The sequence below is a fragment of the Leptopilina heterotoma genome, unplaced genomic scaffold, assembly GCF_015476425.1.
Source record: "Leptopilina heterotoma isolate Lh14 unplaced genomic scaffold, ASM1547642v1 Lhet_169, whole genome shotgun sequence".
Taxonomy (NCBI): Eukaryota; Metazoa; Arthropoda; class Insecta; order Hymenoptera; family Figitidae; genus Leptopilina; species Leptopilina heterotoma.
This window is the reverse complement of record NW_025110885.1, coordinates 1126114-1149301: the sequence shown is the minus strand read 5'-3', so window position 1 is coordinate 1149301 and position 23188 is coordinate 1126114. Positions and strand designations below refer to the sequence as shown.

The 23188-nt window shown below is 24.3% G+C and overlaps 2 protein-coding genes across 10 annotated transcripts in view; both read left to right on the top strand.

The window, feature by feature from the left end:
- The window catches only part of LOC122499558 (dystrophin, isoforms A/C/F/G/H-like), a 557697-nt gene that overhangs the window by 177580 nt on the left and 356929 nt on the right, over positions 1-23188 (top strand). The gene's annotated exons all lie outside the window — the stretch shown is intronic.
- LOC122499561 lies at positions 4390-9835 on the top strand. 2 transcript variants are annotated; one of them, XM_043607996.1, is made up of 2 exons: positions 4390-6658; positions 9513-9835. In XM_043607996.1, the coding sequence occupies exons 1-2, from the start codon at positions 6394-6396 to the stop codon at positions 9803-9805; spliced, it is 558 nt and encodes a 185-aa protein (XP_043463931.1). In that variant the 5' UTR covers positions 4390-6393; the 3' UTR covers positions 9806-9835. The 2 variants fall into 2 exon arrangements, with proteins under 2 accessions (XP_043463931.1, XP_043463930.1); XM_043607995.1 differs by having other exon boundaries at positions 4390-6670.

The following is a 23188-nucleotide window of genomic DNA, read 5'->3' as shown; positions in this document are numbered from 1 at the left end:
AATTCAATAATTTAACAGTTTAACTCTGGAATAACTTTCTCAAAATAAATGATTTAAAAAATGAATTTTAGTTAAAAAAATTTAGAAAATATTTTACAAATAATTCATATGGTCTCAAATTTAATTATCTTAAAATTTTATGAAAATTCTGAAATTCATCGCAGAAGTTCTATTATTTTTAATATAATTCTATATAAATTTCCCGAAAAATGTAATAATTCTTAAAAATTTTTTCAAAATTCGTCGAAACAATTTAATTATTTAAAAATTTGTTAATAACATTTTTTAAGGAAAACTCAATTTTAAGCTACTTTTAAATATTTAATAAATAATTTTTTTTTGTATATAAATAATTGAATTTTCGTAGAATTTTTTTAATAAAAATCGATTTAAAAATGAATTTTGGTTAAAATTTCAGATAATAATTAAATATTAAAAGCATTATGGCGTGAATTTTTAGAAAAGATTTAATTTTGAAAAGGTTTCAAATTACAATTTTTGAATATATTAATTTTTCATTCTTTTAACTAACAATTCTGTAGAATTAATGTTTATTTGGATTTTTTTTAAATTACTTCTAGTATTTATTTTATAATTAATATTTCATTGAAGAATTTCCGTATAATACTGACATTTCGTAAAATTGAATTGTAAACAAATGTATTTGAAAATTCACAAAGAACTTTTTAAAAAATTATGAAAAATAGCAATAATTAAATTATTTAAAAAAAATTTATTTAAAAAAGGAAGTTATTAATGTTTTTGATTAATTTTTCGTTTGAAGAAATTTGTTAATAAATGTAATAGAACATTTTTTTGAGTATCTAATAATTTTTAGTGTAAATCACAATATTATTTAGGGTAAGGGAAAAACTCAAAATTTTGTATGGAAATCAGGGAAAAATAAAATAAAATTTTTCTAGCAACCCTGTTTTTAGAATCAGTTTCCAAACATGTTTTCACTGAAAAAAAAATTTATTGAATTCAAATATTGATTTAATTTAAATATTTTAATTTAACTTAAATATTTAAATTAAATTTAATATTTACTACAGTCGAGTAATTTTTATTTAAATCATCTAAATTATTTTAAATTATTAAATATAAGTACTCAAATTATTAACTCAAATACAATTTATTTGATTGCCGTTTACTTTTTCTTTTTTGATAAAAAATGCTTTTTTATATTTTTATTCATTTATTTATTTACAACAGAAGATCTGGTGATATAGAATTTTCGATCCGACATTTTTCTTATTTTCAAAATTGAAAACTTGACAATGACGTTTCAAGACATGGCGCAATATTGTCATTTTGCAAAAAAAAAAAAAATTTATCCACTTTTACGCCAATCGTTTTTTTTTATTCTATATGTATGTGAGTGGGAAAACAGATAAACTGGAAAAATGTGGTTAAACTTACAATGTAAACACCCAGTAACGATAACATTAATTATTACACAAAAAAAAGAGAATGTTGAGGAGAAGATAAAAAGTTCCCCTCCCCAATTAGTTCCAATTAGGCCGTCTAGATCAGATATAGACTCCACGAGTTCCCATTACATGATCAATGAGTAGCTTAAGATTAAAAAAAAAAAAAGAATTTCCCTGATTTCTTGATGTTTAGAGTTATATACTATAAATATATACATTGATAAAAATGAACGAAAGAGAGTGAGAGAGGGGGGGAGGGGGAGAGGAAAAAATATATGCCATTGCTCTTAAAAGTATGTATATATCCGTTATACAACGTAGCGTAATTACGCACGCTAACGTAGGTGGGTTGTGCCAGTTGTTGAGTAGCGAATAGTAGTTGTGGTAGTATTAATAATAGTAGTAGTAGCAGTAGTTGGATATAGCGCAGCTTCGTCAGTATCTACCTGCCACACTGGTGGTCGAGGGGTTGCAGTTCTCCCACACGAAGAACTGCTGGGGTGCGAGTGTAGTGGTGGCTGGCGGTTGTACGGGAGGAGGAAAAAGGGGGGGGGGAACTTTGGGGAGATTGTCAGAGGGTGGAGAACCCCGTGAAAGGGGGGTGGCAGAGAAAAGAGGTGGCAAAGGAGGTGGTGGGTACGCCGTTGGAACCGGTGCCATGAGTTCCAGTGTTCGCGCGGCCGCTCCCTGTCGCACACGAAATCACTCTCCGATGGTGGGCGTCGCGACGCCTTTTCACATCCACCGGAAAACGTGCTCGCGAATTTATAATTTCTCCGAATTTCTTTTCGCCACTTGAAAAATTCTTATTTGATAATCCTCCACACTCTAGTTTTCACTCGATCTCATTCTTCCCTTTTTTTTATTCATCGTCACGGAAAAATAAATTTTTTTATTTCGTTAGTGAATTTTTTTGAATTTTTAATCATGTGCGAAAATTTTACTCTTTAACATTTTTTTGTATTTGAAAATTTTACTATTTTAAATTTTTTCTGTTTTAAATTTAATCTGTTTGAAAATTTCACTGTTTAAAACTTTGACTGTACAAAATTTACTATAAAAATTTGATTTTAAAATTTGACTATAAAAATAAACTGTAAAATTTGACTGTAAAATTTAACTGTGAAATTGGACTCTAAAATTTGACTGTGAAATTTGACTGTAAAAATCAACTGTAAGCTTTGACTGTATAATTTAACTGTGAAATTTGACAATGGAATTGGACTCTAAAATTTTATTGTAAAATTTGACTGTAAAAATAAAATGTAAAATTTAATTGTGAAATTTGACTGTAAAATTTACCTATGATATTTGACAGTGGAATTGTACTCTAAAATTTGATTGTAAAATTTGACTGTAAAAATAAATTGTAAGATTTGATTGTATAATTTAACTGTGATATTTTACTGTAAAATTTAATTATGAAATTTGACAGTTGAATTGGACTTTAAAATTTAATTGTGAAATTTCACTGTGAAATTTGACTGTAATATTTAACTATGAAATTTGACAGTGGAATTTGATTGTAAAATTTGTCTGTCAGATTTGACTGTGAAATTTGACTGTCGAATTGGACTGTAAAATTTGATTGTAAAATTTCACTGTGAAATTTGACTGTAAAATTTGACTGTATAAATCAACTCTAAGATTTGACTATAAAAACCAACTGTGAGATTTGACTGTAAAATTTAACTGTGAAATTGGACTATAAAATTTGACTATAAAATTGGACTGTAAATATCAACTGTAACGATTTGACTGTAAATGTCAACTGTAAAATTTTACTGTAAGATTTGACTGTCAAATTTGTGAAATTTGACTATAAAAATTAGTAAAAATATCTTTTTCCAAACTCAATAGATGACTGTTTACAAAATGCAGTAGTGTACTTTTGACTGTGATGGTAATTCTCCGCTTTTGAATGTTATTGTTACAAATCAGTTGTTGACACTTGTTTCTTTATCAATCCTCGTTGACTTGTTGTTTATCGATAATTGTTAATGACAATTGATTCGTTATTTGTTAACCATATTAAGGACAATTTGAAAATAGTAATTAGTTGACAATTCCCAAAAAGTAATTAGTGAAAATTTAGAAAAGCTCTAACAACTTTAAAAACAAGTTTTTACAATTTGTGAAACAAAGATGTGATTTAAAATTCGTCTAAAAATTCGTTTAAAAATTTGTCTAAGAAAGTTCGTATAAGAACATTCGTATAATTTCGTCTACCTTTTTGTGACTAATAAAAAATAGTGAAACATTTCTAATTTTTTGTTCATGGGAAAGAATTGTGTTTAGTGGAGTGTTTTTTTTTTGGCTGAAGAAAAAAATTTGGTAAAAAAGGCGACAGGGAGCGTTTTAAACTATACATATCACTAAAAAAAAAATAGGATACAGAATTGAAAGTTCGTTTTAAATGAGAGGGAGGGAGAAGAAAGCTATATACAAGCTCTCTCATGTAGTGAAATAGTGATGGGAGTGAAAAACTTAATTTTCGCGTAAAAAGCTCTTGGTGGCGTTTGTGGCGACTCGACATTTTAATTATTAAAAAATTTTACAAAGTGAATCGACTGCCTTACCTGCCCGTGAGTCGCGTTCGCTCTTTGTGGACATTTTCGAAACACGAGAGAGTGACTCAGACAATTTCTTACCGGCACTTAAGAGATATTTTTTGCCAATCCTTTCTATTATTCAACGAGAAAAAGAACAATCTCTTCATTCTCAACTTCTGAGACAATTTGTCTAGTATTTTTTATGACTATTTGATACTTGAAGTTTAATTTTTTTTCCTGTTGAAAGAGAAGATTTTCAACTTTTAAGACAACAAATATTTGAAGTTTGATTTTTTTTGCTATTAACAGAAATAAAAAAAAACGATATACAACGAAAAAAACAATCTCTTAATTTTTAACTTTTGAGACTGTCTACTGTGTGATATTTGAAAAGTTTAATTTTTTTCCTGTTGAAAGAAAAAGCAAATAACAATTTCTTCATTTTCAACTTCTGAGAACAACAAATATTTGAAATATAATTAGAGGAAACAAAAATTTTTTTCTTAATAAAATAAGAAAGAGGGACAGTAATAAGAAATGTTTTCTTGGAAAAAGAAAAATTTCAACATAAAGAGTTATTTGTCGGGGGAAAATTGATAACTTTCTTTTCTATTTGGTGCAGATGTACAATTTTTAGAGCAATAACTAGTTCGTTCAACTCCCTTTTGTATGCTGTGTACAATCAAGTGCAACCTGTTAGTAAAGTGAATGAGGTTCACAGCTGCGATGCCAAGCACACAAGATTCGATAAGTAGAAAAAGATACGAATAGTCAGACGAACTGTTGAATAGAAAGAAAGATTCTTCATCTTAAAGTCGAAAATTTCGTTTTTTTTTAATTATAAATAGAATACATTCACGAAAATTATAATTAAAAATTATTATTGGTAAAAATTTATGATAATAATATTATTATTATTTTTAAATCCACGCTATAGATGGACAAGTAGAACGAAGTATTTATGGTCAGACACACTGTCGCCAGCTAACAACTTTAATGGAAGACTCACTATCAAGACTGAATCGTATAATTTTATATTCGTGTAAAAAGAACATTCATATCAAGGAATGAAATAAAACATATCCTCGTACCATAATCTCACACCACTGCAAGAAACTATCTAAAGAAGAAGGAAATAAGAAAGAAATCAATTTTTTTCGATAGAAAAAAAAGAGGGAGAAAGAGAGTAAAAAGTTGAAAAAAGAAAGAAAAAGGAAGAAAAGGAAAAAAAACTTTAGGATAAAAATTGTCTTTCGTGATAGGAAAATATATTTTCCACAGTTGATAAAAATATTTACAGTTTGGGTGATAAGTTATAGTTTTTTTAGTGCTATCAAGTGCAGGGTTGTATGATAATGCAGCTTTGTGTGATAATCAAAGGATTTTATTTGAAAGCAAGAGGATATTAAGTGATAACAAAGGGATCTTATCTAAAAACAAGAGGATCTTATCTGAAAACAAGAGGATTTTAAGCGTTAAAAAAAGTTTTAAAAAATCTTATTTGAATACAAGAGGATTTAATTTGAAAACAAGATCTTGAATGATAACCAAAGAATCGTATTCGAAAACAAGAAATTCTTGAACGATAACCAAAGGATCTTATTTAAGAACAAGAGAATCTTGAAGGATACCAAAAGGATCTTAAATTATAGCAAAGGCATCTTAGATTATAGCAAAAGGATCTTGAAATATAGGAACAAGATCTTAAATTATGGCAAAAAGATCTTTTTTGAAAATAAGAGGATCTTGAATAATAGCAAAAAGATAGTATTTGAAAACAACTGAACCTTATTTGAAATCAAGAGGATTTTATTTGAAAACAAGAGGATCTTATTTAAAAACAAGAAGATCTTATTCAAAAACAATAGGATCTTATTTGAAAACAATCGGAGCTTGAGTGACAACAAAAGGATCTTACATGATAACAAAAGTTTCTTTTTTAAAAACAAGAGGATCTTGAGTGAAAAACAAAGCGTCTTTCATGCTAACAAAAGAATTTTTTACGATAACAAAAGAGTTTATTCAGTAACAAAAGGGTCTTAAGATAACAAAAGAATTTTATACGACAACAAAATTTTATACGCTAGCAAAAGGATTTTACACGTTAAATAAATCCCTACATGAAAGTAAATGACACTATCAGATAATATCCAAACTGATAATAAATCTTGCAAGGAAACGATGAGGAGAAAATGAAGTCAACGAATCAGATTATTTACAGTCGAAAACTTTTTTTCAAAAAAAAAAAAATGATCTACGTCTCTTTTGATTGTCCTCAACATTGAAGCAATTTATCTTAAAAGAGAGGGGAGAGAAGAAAAAAAAAGTAATTTTACGATTAAAATATGCCGATGATGATTCTTGGTGTGGTTTGAAGTTTCTATTTCACGCCTGTCGAGTTTTCGATCATGTCTCAACAGAGAAGAGGTTCCATGCATGGAGGAAACTCCGTCACGAACCACGGAAGCAGCAATAACCTGCACATCACCTCTCACGAGATTCAAAATCATGGAATACCTTTGCCAGGAATGGTGCCTACTCGTTCAATACTTGGAAATTCAGTTCTTGGGAATCCCATTCATGGATTCGTTAATCCATTGGGTCCAATGGGCCCAAGTCATTCACCACCAACACATTCGAGTGGAATGATTGGAATCTCTCATCATCCCTCGAGTATGTATCAAGGTAGAGAATTTCATTTTGTGTGAGAAGAGCATTCTCTCTCTCTCTCTCTCTTTCTCTTTTCCTTCCGTTTTTTTTTTCTTTTTCTTTTTCTCTCTTCCAACCTACCGTTGGTTCAATTGAGAAATACATTCTCCCGCGTGTCTATATAGTTTGAAAGACTCGAAAGTTTCTTCCATTTTTGAACAATAGTCGATGGTCCGTTGACCGATATCGTGATACTGTTCTACATCTATATAGAAATCATTGTATTTACTCAGTCATACGAAATGCGAAGTGCATTCTTCTCGGCTTTTATGTTTCTCGTTCACTTTTTTCTTTCTGCCCCCTTTTTTTTTTTTTTTTTTGCTGATGTTCTTTTTTCAGTTTATACTTTTGCTGAATAGTCTTGTGTATAATTATAAGTGTGTGGGCTTTCATTTACATGCGGAATCGTTACGTTATTTCTGTAATAATAAATAACGTTGTAATTATTTTTATGAAGTACTAAAAAAATACTTTTTGAAGTAACACTTTTTTTTCAACTTTTACATTTTCTTGTTGGAATAATTATTTTATACGTAAATTTTCGATTTATTATTAATTAAAATTAAGTAAAAATAATTTGTTTATAAATAAATTATTTGAAAATAAATTAATTATGAATTAATTAAATATAATTTATTTATGAATTAATTAAAAATAATTTACTTATGAATGAATTAATTAAGAAAATTAATTTAGGAATAAATTATTAAAAACTAATTGATTTATGAATAAATGAATTAATTAAAAAAATTGATTTAGAAATAAATTAATTCAAGTAATTGATTTATGAAACGTTTTATTGAAATTAGAAGTGTTAATAAATTTTTATCATTTTACAAATTTTGTGAAAATAGGGACAACAGAAAAAATTTGAATTTAAGTAACTAATTAGTTGCTAACAAACTATTAATTCCTTTAAAAATTATTATTTAAATTGCAGTATATATTTTTTATTTCTTTAATTGAAAATATATTAAAATATTTTACATAATTATAAAAATAATTTTTATTTTTATTTTAATTTTAATTAATAAATTTTTTTATATTTTATTGAATATGCCGAAAATATTTTATTCAAATAAATCAGTTTACTTGATTTAATTATTGATTTGATGAATCGAATACTACTTTTATTTTATAAAGACGAAAGTAATTGTTGCATAAAATAGTAAAACTAGTTACTAGTACTAGTTACTAGTTAGTAGTCAATTAATCGATTATTGGAAATAAATTATGTTTTCAAGTGGAGTAGATTTCTGCTACTAATTAGTAATTTTTAATTACGATGAAATGAAATTTTTTTCATTTAAATAATCGATTATCTGACTATTATCGAACAAATATTTATTTGCGGCAAATTACAACTTTAATTTTCTATATAAAATAAAGTGCCTTTGAAGTTTATTATTATTATATTTGAAATTATAATAGAAAAATCTAAAAAAAACTTAATTGAAATAACCAATTACTTGTCTAATATCAAATAAATATTTACTTGAATCAAATAATTTTTATTTAAATCAAATAAATTGTAGGTTTTTAAATCAATAATATCAATATTTGAAGCAAATACCATTTAATTAATTTAAATAAAAATTATTTGATTCAAGTAAATATTTATTTAATAACAGGCAACTAATTGGTTATTTGAATCAAATAATTATTTTTATAAATTTTGAACGCTTAAATGAACAAAATATTTGTCATTTAAAAATATTTTCGTAATAAAATTAATAAACTTGAAACTTTAATTAATTCTTTTGATACGAGACGCAAAATTATTGTAATAAAATTTTAATTTGAAGAAGAAACAAATAAATGTCGTTCATTTGAACGTTTATAGAAATTTAAGAACATAAATTTTGATTTTAATTATTTTAAAATTCAAGTAATAAAATAACCAAAAATTTAAAAGTAGTTGAATTATTGAAAAATAATAATAAAAATGATTCAAAAATAATTAGCGAAATTATTAGAAAAATTAACACGGGTCATAATTGAATTTTATCCGATGAAAAACAAATGTTTAAACGATTGTGTCAAATATTGAACCTAATGCGTACATTAAATTTCATTTTATACGGTGAATGTTAAATTGAAGCGATGCACGTAATTGAAAGTTACACATATATAACAACGTGCTGACTATTGTGACGTTCTATTGTTTGAATTCAGTGCACAGCTTTTACGTCAGTTGACAACTTCATGTTGAACTCATGCAAATGAACAATGATATAGTAACTTTAGATTTAAAAAAAAAAAGAAAAAAGTTGCTGGTAATTAAAAATTGTCACTGAAATCTATTCGTAGATACGTGAATAGTAAAATTTTTTCCGATTTTTTTTCTATATTTCCCAGAACTCATTAAAATGACAGTTTAGTCAGTTGGGAAATTTTTTTTACCGTTTCTTCATTTTTAATGCCTCTTGAATTATTGGATGTTGGAAATAAATTTTTCTTTTTTCGATTCGTAAATTCTCGATTGAATTATCTTTAATTCAGATTATTTCTCTATAATGGAAAATCTTTTTTACTTTCTCTTTTTTGAGAATTTTAACTAAACTGAATTATTGGTGAAAATTGGTGGATATTGTTTCGAAAAAAAATTCTTAAATTAAAAACTGAAAATGGTCGAGCGAAATTAGTTAACTTTTAATATAGAGAAAATGGACGAGTCAATATAGTGTCTTGAGTTTTTTTTTCCTTCTTTCTCTTTTTTTTGGGGGGAGAGGAAACTTTCGAGTCTTTCAAAGTACTATAAAGTGAAGTTGAAATTTTAACAAAAGATACATAAAAATACTTGATATTCATCTGAAAGGGTACGAAAAAGTTCCTCCAGGCTCTCCTTATTCTGGGCACGGTTCTCCGTTAAGAAGTCTCGTGAGTTCCAGTCACGGAACTTCGCTAGAGACTTCCTCGCCACAACTGGTTAGGCATCGTCAAGACTCGGAAAACACTATTGGAATTTCAGCGAGACGAAGCTCAGACGTGGCTTCGTCACTTCTAGAAAGTCAATCATTGCTTTCAGCCGAGCGCGTACTACGACGATTGGAATACGGTCCTCAACAGGGTATGTTCAAAACAATTTCTCTTTCTCTCTTCCTCGAATAAGAAAAATAACCGGAAATCCTGGAGGGTTGAATTTTAAATCTGTGCTTGTTTTTTTCCTTTGTTTTTCACAAAAACAAATTCATTTTTATTTTTGGAGTAAATAAAAATCTACAGGGTTGCCAGGAGTTCAGGGAAAAATCATGGAAAATAAAATCAATCATCGACAATTCAGGGAATTTTGTCAAAAGTACAGGAAAAATAATAAATTTTTAGAATTCATAAAAGAATTCTGAATTTTGTTGTTCAACAAACTTTAAAAATATTGAAAAGATTTAATTTCATTTTAAATTCGCTTTCTATTTCTAACGATAAAATTGAACTTTACAGATTTGAAATTGAATTTATTTTAATATTTCAAATAATTAAATTCTTGAAAAACTATCGAAAAATTATTGTTTATAAATTATTTTGCGAATAATTTTATTTAAAAATTCAAAAAAATATTGAATTTTATAAAAGTCGTGCCTTCAATTTTAATAAATAATATAAATAAGAAACAAATGTTACCAGCAATAATTACCAGAATAATTTCAGATTCAAAATTTAAAAAAATTCAACTTTAATAAAATTCTTCAAAACAATTCAATTATTTTAAAAAAATTTAATAAATTCTTCAGATGAGATACAATTTTTTTCAATACAATTTTTACAATTTTCTTCGAAATTCCTTCCAAAAATATTAAAATTGTATTGAAAATAATTGAATATCATCTGAAGAATTTATTAAATTTTTTGAAAATAATTGTATTTTTAATTTTCAATAAAATTCTGTATAAGCATTCAATTATTATCTATGCAATTTCGATTTTATTTCGCGAAAGAATTTAATTATTTTTACAAAATACCCGTAAAATTCTTCAAAACAAATTCAATTATTTTCAAAAAATGCAATAAATTGTTCAGATGAGATTCAATTATTTTCAGTACAATTTTAATATTTCTGGAAGGAATTCAATTACTTTTAATTTTAATAAATTTTATTAAAATTCTATATAAGAATTGAATACTTTTCAAAAGAATTTTAACTGAATTAGTTGAAAAAATTTGCATGAATTCAATTATTTTCATATATGCAATATAATTCTTTACAAGAATTTAATTATTTTTAATATAATTTTAATAAAATCTCTTCAAAGAATTTAAGTATTTTTATTTTTTTTTAAATTTTATAAAATTCTTTATAAGAATTCAATTATTCTCCATGCAATTTAATTAAATTCCTAGAAATTTTTTTTATTATTTTCGCAAACTACATAAAATATTCTTCAAAATAAATTATTAAAAATTTTTTTTTTAAAATTATATTTAAAAATTAAATTAATTCAGGCTCAACATTATAAAAAGTTACAAAAATTACAAATAGCAATAAAAAAATGAAAAATAATATTGATAAAAAATTTTATCTTTTAAAATAGAAAAAATTTCACATATTAACGTAAAATTGTGTAAAATAAATTAATTTCTAAAAATTTTTTGAAAAAATATCACAAAATTTATTCTTCAAATTTCAATTAGTAAAAGTTTAAACTAATTAAATCCAAAGTGATATGAATTTTTTAAAAAATAATTTCTTAATTTTACATAGAACCTGAATTATATTAAAATTTGAAAAATTCTGATTTTCTTGGAAGGAAAAAATAACCGAATTTTGCATTAATTTGAATTAGTTTCTCTGAAGTCAATTTTTTAAAAATATTTTTGACTTTAGTTGTATTTTCGAATAAATATTTAATTGAAAAATTTTCAAATCATAAAAATTTCATGAAATATAAATTGTAAAGAAGTGAATATCAGAAATATTTTAGGTGAATTGTTTTTTTTTAAGTAAATAATTGAATTCTTAAGGAATTTTCTCGGAAATTATTAAAAATAATTGAATTAAAAAAATTGGTAGTAAAAAATTCCAGAACTGATCTGATCGGTTGTTTTCAAAATCAAAAAAAAAATTTTTGAATGAGAAATATTCTAAGAAAAAAATATGTATTTTGAAAATACAATAGGTAATATTTTAATTCTTCATTAATTAATATGCAGTGTTTTTTGTTAGTATAAACAAAAGAAGAATTTGGGAATGAGAGTGGAAAAAAGGGGACAATTTTTTTTCGGGGTTAGTCATTTTAAAATCCGTGTCATATAATTCAGCCCTAATGTTACTCTATAAAAATTCAGGAGTTTACAACTTTTATTTCCCCGGGGAGGAATATAATCAGTTTTAATCCTTTAACCGGCAAACGCGAGTGAAAAACGAAAACATTATTCCAGCACTGAATTTTTGTCCTAAAATAACTTGCGACGAAAATTATCCCAAGAGTGTTGTTTTAACACTTGAAATGAGATTCTTAACTAGGTGCCGTAACTATTGTTTTGTTTTTTCAAACATTAGAATAATGAGTCTTTAAATATTTAGTGGGAGAAAAACGTTCTTTTTTTGTTTATAAATTTTCTACTTGGCCTTGAATTGTATGACTGTATAAACTTTTTCGACTATTCTAATTTTTATAGTTTGTAAACAATATAGTCAAAGTTAAAATCTTTCAAAAATTAGTTTCGAATAATTATTTTAGGATAATTGAATTTTCGAAATATATTTTTATTCCCTTAATTTATATACTTATTTATTTATTTTTTTTAATTTTCCTTCGCTTAATTTTTTTAATATAATAAATTTTTAATAAATTTTCAATAAATTTTCAATAGATTTTCATTTCACTAATTTCTTCACTACAATAAAAATATTAACAAGAAATTAATAAAATAAACCATACTTCAAGTTCCTACAGTGAAAATAACAATAGAGGCAGTGTATAAATAATAGAAAATTCAATATAGATCGAGTGTTGTATTTATTATCCGTAACTTTTTCATATCTGCTTTTTATTGGGGGTTTGTAAATCGATCGTGACATTAAGTGTTTTGCTTAAAAATAAAAACTTGAATATAAAAAGATAATTTTTTTTCTTTCTCGTTTTTTTTTATTTAAACTTGATAAAGGTAAAAGCGATATCGAAATTCTGTCAAGTGAGCCCGCGGAAAACGAGTTTTGTGCTAAACTTTTCCCCGCTAACGTACGAAACTTTATTTTCACCCTATCTGAGAATTTTCTTAAACTCTTTTGATTTTTTCGCATTTCTAAATAAACGAATAGGCAAAATAGTACATTTTTCGTTTATGATAAACAGAGAGAAAAACATTTCCATTTCTAGTCAGAGAAAAAATATAATAATTGTAAAGGTGTAAATATTTGTTTTAAATAATAAATAAATTCTAACTACAATATTGAAATTTTTTTAAAATTATAAGTAATAGTAAATAATAAAAAAAGTACCTAATAATAATTATAAGTAATAATTAATAATAACAATATTGAATCAAATAAAAAAAATTGCTTGGAGTAAAAAAATATAATATACAAATAATTAACATAAATAAAAAAATTTAATAAATGAAAATTTTAATATTTTCATAAATAAGGAATAATTGAAATATTCCAGGATGAAGTTAAATGAAATATATTTGGCAAACATACATTTCAAGATTCACGCGTATATCATCAAAAGTCCCAAGTTTTGAGCACCTTCATGCTAATTACTAAAGTTCGAGCTTGAATCATTAAGTTTGACTTCCTAGCGACAATACAATAGTAAACAACTGTAATTAAAGTGACTATTTGACAAGTTCTATCGTTGTCTAAAGTCTACAATGGAAGAGCAACTCGCAATTTCCTTCTTATCATTTAAGGAATTTTCTCAAGATATGAACTAATTAGGAATTATGGTATATTTTCTTTACTAGACAATATACTACAGAAATCTTGTAGAAAATAGAACAAAATAAATAAAAATAAATATAAATATGAAATAAGATAATTTTCATAATAAACTCTACTAATTGGAATGATTTTTAGAAAAAAAAAATTTCCATTATCCAATTAAATTTAATTAGTGAATTTTTTAATTTTTAACTGAAAAAAAAATATTGCTGTACAGTTTTCAAAAATTTGCAATTTTTTTCTATGGTTTTTATTTGTAGTGAGTAAAATGCGAGTAAAATTAATTAATATTCGAAAATGTATTATTTTTAAATAAATATTACAAGAGAAATAAATTTTTACCTGAAACAGCTGCAAATTTCACTATATATTAACGAAAATTTTAGTTATTTTAGTTAAAACTTTCGTTATTCTAGAGAAATTTTTAGCCTTTCCAGGTGAAGCTGTCGTTTCGTGTAGTAAATAAATTAACTTCTTGTTTAATATAATTATATATTTGATATAATTAGGTATTTAATTGAATTGTATATTTAATTTAATTAAATATTTGGTACAATGAAGTATTTAATAAAATTAAATTTTTATTTAAAACAATATTTATTTAACACAATTTATTTTATCTTTATTTTATACAATTAATTAAATAAAAAGTAAATTAATTTATTCAGTATTGTCAAAAATTTAATTTTATATTTCACTGAATTTTTACTGATTTCTAAATGCAATATTATTCAAAACTTCAAAAATTTTTGTTTTAAATAAAGTAATTTCTTTTTCTACAGACATTAAAATTTTTCAATTTTTCAAACCTTCTGACATTTAATTTTTTCTAAAAATTACGTATATAATCTTCTAAAATTGAATTATTTCATAGAATTTTTAACTAAATTTCTTCTCTAAATTAATTATTTTTAATAATTTTATGAAAGTTCTTTGAGAAAATTCAATTACTCAAAGAGAAAAATTTTATTTTTTATAACAATTGTAACTGTAACTCTTCGTGTTTTTTAAGTTATTAAGATAAATTATTGAAAATAAGCAATTAACCAAAAATATTGTAAATAATTTGTCTTCAAAAGATTATAATATCAAAATTCTTAAAATTATTTTTCTAATAATATTTTTAAATAATTTTTAATACAATAATGGATTTTTTAATTCTATATAGAATTGAAAATTTTACAAATAATTGAAATTTATTTAAAAAATTTAAGAATAATTGGATTTTTTACAAGAATTTTTTGGAAAAAATTAGAAAATAATTAAGTTTTTGAAAAAGTTTAGTTACAAATAGAAAAATAAATGATTTCTCAAAAAAAGTTTTTGTTTACTTCACTAAAACCAGGAAAAAAAATTTTTTTTTGCACCAAATATAATTTATTTGAGTTAAATAAAAGTATCTTTATCTCAGAGCCAATGAAGCTGTTTATTTTATATCAAATAAAATTTTATTTAAACACGTAAAAGAAATTTTACCTGAAACAGATGTAAATTTTATTACTTTAGAGAAATTTTGAGTTATTTTATTTAAAACTTTATGAAACAGCTATAAATTTCACTATTTTAGAGAAATTTTTAGTTATTTTAATTAAAACTTTCGCTAATTTAGAAAAACATATCGATGTTCAAGTTAAAACTTTTTTTCTGTGAACCAAATAAAATTTATTTGAAACAAATAAAAGGTCTAGTTGGCTCTGAGTCAAATATATCTTTTTTTGTGGTATAAATGAAAAAAAATATTCAAAAAACCAAAGAGATTTTAGTAAATTGTTTAGTTCAAAAAAATATTTTGTTTGAATCAAAGATTTAAATAAATATTTATTTTAAATAAAATTTTTTTTTAATTAAACGTTTACTTAAATCTTTAATTTAAATTAAATACATTTTTTTGTTAAATTAGCTATAAGTTAAATAAATTAAAAAGAATTCGTATAACCAAAGATTCAAGTAAATGTTTAGTTTAAAAAAATATTTTACTTGAATCAAGGATTTAAATAAATATTCAGTTCAAAAAATATATTTTATTTGAACTAAGAGTTTAGGACTTAAATCTTTAATTCAAAAAAAATACTATTTTTTTGTTAATTTAGTTACAATTTAACTAAATTTAAAAGAATTCGAATAAAAAGATTTAACTAAATATTTAGTTTAAAAACTTTTATTGGGACTTTTTTTTTTTATTGGATTCAAAGATTTAAATAAATATTTAGCTCAAATAACGAAAAATCTATTTGAATCAAATATTCAAGTAAATATTTGATTTGAATACAAAAATTCCTCCACAGAAACCACAAGTAGCGAATTTTCTAAAATTTGAAAAAAATTTGACTTTCAGAAAGAAAGAGAGAGCATGAATATTTTTTTTTTGAGCTTGAAGAAGACGATTTTATTTTTGAGTTGTGCACTAAATTGAAAATTCAGATGAAGATGGTTTTTTATGAGGTAGTTGCGAGATGTATTGCTGCATCAGCAAGAATGTATTTTTTTTTTCTTTTTTTTTTTTTTTCATTTATCAAGATATAAATTTCAACTCGCGCGAAGATAGGAAAAGACTAGTTGGAAAGAGGGAGGGAGAGAAGGGGGTGAGTGAGAAGAGGGGCAAGAAATTAGGGAGTCTTTGGTTCGGTAGATTCGTTTTCTCCCAAGCTTTCCCCCTTATCACGCGGCACCCTTCTTATTCTTCTTTTTTTTTTTCTTTTTTTCCTTTTTCTTATATACTTTTTGCAAGGGAATATTCTCATTTTAGAGTCGAACGAGAAAAGTCTGTGGTACTATGCACCGTCTGCAAAATCTACTTGTTATCTTCCTCGAGTGCGCTTACATTCGCGAAGCTTTATGGTTCCTGCCACTCTTAAAGCTAGTGGTACTTCACTGGACCGTATTATGGCTCTCGAGTCAGATAAAAATTTCTATAAATTCCCCTTGTCTTTCACTTAACAAATAAACATTGTTCTTTTCGTATAATATATATTCTTCTGTCGTGTAGAATTCTTTCTCTCTTCTTCTTCTCTTCTTCTTTTTTTATACAAGTCACGCTCGACTAAAATGTTTACTTAGGGATTGTTCTTTCTGCGATTTCCACTGGATTCCATTTTATTGTTTAATGTTTTTTTTTCTCTTTCGTAATTCGTATTGTTTTTTTACTCTTGAATTTCTTTCTCTTTTCTATTGTTTTATACCTTTTTCGGTTTTTTGTTTTATTTGTTTATTTTTTTTTTTGCTTTTTATTTGTTTTTTTTTATTTGTTTTTATTTTTTTTTGTTATTTTTTTATTTATTTATTTTCTTTTATTTATTTATTTTCTTTTATTTTTTTTTATATTTTTCCTTTATTTGTTAACCTTTTTTGGTTTTTCGTTTCTTTGTTTATCTCTTTTGGTTTATTTTGTTTATTTATTTATCTTTTTGGCTCTTTCATTGTTTATTTCTATATTTATTTTAAAAAAATCAAAAAATGTTTTTATTTTCGTCTTTTTTAAGAAATAAGGACAAAAGACGAAAATAAAAACAGTTTTTTTTTGCATTTTTCGAAAATATCAAAAGTTGAAAATCTTTTTATCTTGAAATTTTTCTATTCGATTCGTTTTATCTCTGTGAGTGCGGGGCACTTTAATGCTTTATAATGCAGTTGTAAAAAGAAAATTCTTTTTTGCGAACGATCGAAGAAAATAGTTAATGTAAAGGCGCATGAATACCGATCTCTTAGTGGAAGTTGACTGAACTTCGGCTTATGAATATTCTTGAAAGAATTAACGACGCGACGTTAGAAGCTCGAGAATACACGCGAGAGAAATTTCTATCAAAAATTACTGCGCTGACACCTGAAGACAAATGCAAAAAGGCTATTCTGTAACTTTTTTCTGATGCTGTGTCTGTAGAAGATAAAGTATTTAATTTACATACTTTTAGAGTAGGAGGGAAGTGGAGAACTTTGGGAAATTTTACATTTAAATTGTTTTTTAATTCGATTTAATTCGATTCGATCGATTTTGTAATTTTATTTCTGTTTTGACTTTCACTTTGACTTTTATTTTGATAGATTTTTATTATCACTTTTATTTTTTTTTTATTTTCATTTTTATATTCATTTCCACTTTGATAGATTTTTATTTTTTTATTATCGATTTTTATTATCATTTTTCTATTTTCATTTTTCATTAATTTTTATTTTGATAGATTTTTATATTCACTTTCATTCTCATTTACACAAATTTTTATTTTCACTTGAATTTTTCCCCTGATTGATTTTTAATTTTACTATTGTAAGTTTTTATAAAATCTGTCAAAGTGGAAGTAAAAATCTATGAAAATAAAAATAAAAGTGAAAATAAAATTCAAAATGAAAATCTATCAAAATAAAAATTAAATTGAAAATAGAAATCTATTCAAATAAAAATATATCAAAATGAAAAAAAATTGAAATGAAATTAATATGAAAGTGTTATTGAAAATAAAATTTTATCAAAGTGAAAATGAAATTAAAAATCTATCAAAATGAAAGACAAAGCAGAAATTAAATTACATATAATAAACTTCCTGAATTAAAATTGAAATAGAAAAAATAATTGGAATAAACTATTAATTACTAATATTTACTAATTTACATAATATAAAGGGGCTTACAAAATATTAAAATATTATTTTTTCACGAAAATAATTTGAGATTATCTGTTATTTTTTACTTTTTCCAGTAGAAAGTACACGTGGTTTAATTTAAATTTACCTAAATCGCGAGGGAATTGTCTAAAAAGTGGAGAAAATCGAAAATTAATTTAATTTTACTTTATTTGATTTTTTTTTTTTTTGAATTTAACTATTTTTTGTTTGCTATAAAAACTTCTCCGCTTTCAAACTAAATTTGAGTTAATTTAAATTTAAATAGTAAATTGCATTTCTTGAATTTGAATATTACATAGTCAAATAAGATCCATTCAAGTCAATTTGATTCTTTTGACCCTCTAACTTTTACGATTTCATTTGAAACTTTAATGTTCTTTTAGGCCTTTAAACGTAGCTCAAACTTTCTTATCCTGTTTTCTCACCTATTTCTTAAAGCCGCTCTTTATATAGTTTGAAAGATTTACACTTTTTATTGCAATAGAAAATTCATTCCACTAAATATAATTCAATTTTCGCCAGAACTTGAATTATTTTTTCAGTAGTTGAAATTATTTGCTCGTTTTTTTAAAATTAGAATTATGATTGGAAATCTCATATGATTGAAATTAGTTTAAATTATTGTTAAGTGAGAAAAACCTTTTTTTATATTCGATAAAAATTATTTTCGTCTAATCAAAATTATTTTTATGCGATAAAAGCTTTTTTAATCAATAAAAATTATTTTCATATTCGATAAAAATTATTTTTATATTCGATAAAAATTATTTTCATCCGATAAAAATTATATTCACTCCAGGAAAAATAATTTTTATTTTAATCCACTGAAAATAGAATTTTGAAATAATCATTGAAAATGGGTTAAAAAATGGAGTGCTTTTTTGGATGAAATAATTTATTTGTGAATTTATTCAAATTAAGTGCAACAGAGGAATCGTATTAGTCAGAGAAAAACAGTTGATGAAGGTAATAAAGGTGACAGTGTGCAATCCCTGCAAGCCTATGGATATATCGAAAAGGGGTAGCCGCGAACCGCACGTCCGACATGCGAAAATTATCTCTCGGTTGAGCACGCGATCGTAAAGTATTGTTCTCACCGGACAGAATTTTGGTGCTCGACATCCGTTTCGTTTATTTCTATTTTTTTTCACAAGTCTGTTTTTTTTTGTGTTTATAAAATCGGAATTTTTTCTCTCGAAATAGAGCATACCCATACACACACACACACACACACATGTTTTTAAAAAAAGTGATAGAAATTGCAAACAATATTTAAATCGAAAAAGAAAACAAAAACAAAAATCTGATTTTAAAATATGTGCCAAAATTTTTATATATATATATATCACTTTGGAAAAATAAACAAAACCGTATTTAAAAACAAGTTTTTTTTTCTATTTTTAATTTATTGCGTTTTATTTATTTATGAGGATAAATATTTATTTTGATTTATCTAGAGGAGAAATATTTTATTTTATTTATGAAATAAAATGAAATATAAAAATTTAATTTACATTTTTTTTTTAGTGAAAATGGGTTGAAGATTAAAAAAAAACATTGAGCGTAGAGTTTTTTTTTATTTTGTAGAAATAATTTAATAAGCTTTTAAAAATAATTCTTTTCATTGTAAATTGAGAATATTAAAAATGTTTGCAAAAAAGTTTCTTGAAGAAATAAATGCGATTGTTACTATGAACCAGAGTATGGAAGAAATGAACAATAGAATTATGTTTATTGTCGTTTTTCTTGATGGAAGAAAGTTTTTTGAAATTAAAAAGCAATTTTTTGTATGATCCTTTGTAAATATGTAACAATGACTCAGATTTTTATAATCCACAACAGAAGTATAGAGAATTATATCATTTTTTTAAATCAAGTTAAAATTTATATCTTGATTTTAAATTATTGGTAATTAATTAATCTTAAGTTTTTTTTCTAGTAATTTAATAATCAATTAATATTTTTACTGCTACTCCAGAATTGATAAATATTTTTGCCTTTTTTTTTATTGAAATATTCATTTGTAGAATTATGATTGTCAATTTAAATTTAATTATAAATTGATTTGCATAAAACCTTTATTGTACAATGTTTTCATATTTCACTATTCAATTAATTTGAATTCAATTTTTATATTTGGAAATTAATTTACATTTACCTTTATTTTTTCAATATTATTTAATATCTTTAAAACGTATTTTACTTGAATTGTAATAATTAAAAATTTTCACAAAATTAGAAATAAAAATTTTATGACACTTTTGATACTAATATTCTTTTTAAAAATGTTTACAAAGAAATAATAAAAATAAATACAAAATATTTTTTTAATATACTAATTTTATTAATATTACTTAATGTTAAGTAACATTAAAATGTTACTTAAAAATAGTCGCTTCTTAAAATTCTGGAAATTATTAACAAAAAGAAACTTTGTGGTATGAAAAAAATTTCGAAAGAGATCAAAATGATTTAAGAAACTTTGATCGTAGAATATATTAGAATTAATTTCTGAAAGTTTTATCCTTACATAGAATAAAATTCAACGTTGGTTTTTCTCAGCTTGTTTAATAAAAAAAAAGTTTTTCGATTATTTTTCCTCTTTTCGAATTTTTCCCTTGAAAGTGTAAATAATTAATTAAAGTTTTTTTCGTGCGTCTCCTTTTTTTAAATATTGAATCAGTTTCTCTCTTTTAATTTGTTCACTTGTTCTAAAAGTCAAAGTTTTGAAGAACCAGGAATTAAGGGAGTTAGTAACCTTAATCGAATTCGATTAAGTCTAAATTAATTCGTTCTTTTAATTGCTTTCGCTTAGAAAATATCTCAAGTTTCAAGTTGTGAAATACGAGTTGAAAATTTAATTCATTACATTTCTGTGATGGTAGATGTGAAATTCAAAAATAGTTATTGGCAGATGAGAATATTAATATAAATTTTTCTATTTATAAAAAAACGTTTTGTTTCGTAAAAAGTATATTGAACGAGAGAAAGAGACAGAGAGAGTAAAATTAAAAAAAGGAAGATATAAATTTATAATGAACCAGGAATATGTTAATTTCCTGTTCTACTTTCAAAATTAAATGTGTAAATGAAATATTTTCCTCTTGTTTTAGTCAAGAGAATAATAAAAATTAAATTTCATTTCAAATAGAAATAGTTTGATAAAATTGTGAGTAAAATTAATAATAAATCTCACTTGAATGTAGAGTGAGGTGATAGATTATTGGAAAAGAGCATTATAATAAATCGAAAGTGTACCATTCTCAGGAGATAAAAGAATTCTAGTTTTAAAGTGATCATATATATTTCAACAGGTAGAAAAAACGTCAGTATAAACAAAGATAGCGAAATGCACTTTAAAAGAGTAAAAAGGCTTTTAAAACATTTTTTCTTTCAAGTGAAAAATAGTTTTTAGGTATCAATTACAGTGGAATTCTTTTTATTATAAAAATTATTATTTATTATTTATTATAAGTTTTTGAATTGAATTAATTAGAATTGAATAGAACTAAATTGATTAGAATTGAATTGGTAAGAATTAAATTAATTAGAAATGAAAATAATTAAATTTATTAGAATTGAATAGAATTAAATTGATTAAAAATGAATTGAATAAAATTAAATTGATCAGAATTGAATTTATTAGGATTAAATTGTTCAAAGTTTGAATTGTTTTAGGTTTCAAATTGATTAGAATTGAACTGAACTAAATTTATTAGAATTAAATAGAACTGAATTGATTAGAATTGAATTGGTAAGAATTAAATTAATTAGAATTGAACAGAATTAAATTTATTAGAATTGAATTGAATAAAATTAAACAGAATTAAATTTATTAGAATTGAATTGAATAAAATTAAATTGATCAGAATTGAATTGAAAAGGATTAAATTGTTCAAAATTTTAATGGATTAGAATTGAATTGGTAGGAATTAAATTAATCAAAATTGAATAGAATTAAATTTATTAGAATTAAATAGAATTAAATTGATTAAACATGAATTGAAAAAAATTAAATTGATCAGAATTAAATTGTTCAAAATTGAATTTGCTTCGAATGAAAATAAACTGGACTTTATCAGCCGAATTGCTTATGCATAATAGCATTAAGAGTGGAAATGAATTGTTAATTAGTTAACTGTCATACTGAAAACCAACGATGGTCCTCTTAGAAGGCATGACAGTTGAATATTTGAATTTGTGGCCTGAGTGGTCGTAGCAAACGGTGGAGAGTCATTGTCGATAATTGTTCTCTAGGTGGTCTTGGATGTCAGGTCAAGCGACAGAATTGGAGATCGTGGTTAGGACGAAACGACCCGAAAAATAAGATATATAATTATATTCATACGAAATTAAATAATGATAAATACTTTAATAATTTTTTATTTATTTTGTAAATACTTTATTAATTTTTTTATTATTTTGCATATTATTTTGTATTTTGTAAAATTCTTTTTATTTCCAAAAAAAAGTATCGTATATTTTACCAAAAAAAGGGGGGGATTTTTTTCTCGGAGATTTAATTGAATAAGCAACTAATCTAACTGTTTGGCTATATGCAGAGAGGAGTTTAATTAATTTTTGTTAGCTATTGGAATGATCCCAAGCAGCCTTTTTTTGCGTATCAATTCAGCAATATTTCAACTTACTCCCTTTTTTTTCAAATCCCAATTCAAATTGTTCCAGAGCGATTTTTCAATCTCCTGCACAAGTGTCCCTTTGTTCTTTCGACCCTTTTCATCTGACGTTCTCTGCAATAAATTTTTTTGTAATAAAAAAAAGTGCAATAAAACACGATTCGAGGTAATTTTGTGCAAATTTAGAAAACAAGCGTAAATTGATCAAGTGGCTTTGAATTGTAACTTTATTATAAATTTGTTTTGACTTTCCTTTTCATTATTGGTTGGAAAAAAAATTTCTTTTGTACTTTTCTGTAAAATGGAAATTATTTTATTTATTTTGGCTATATTGTAGTTAATTATGTTTATTATACAGTTC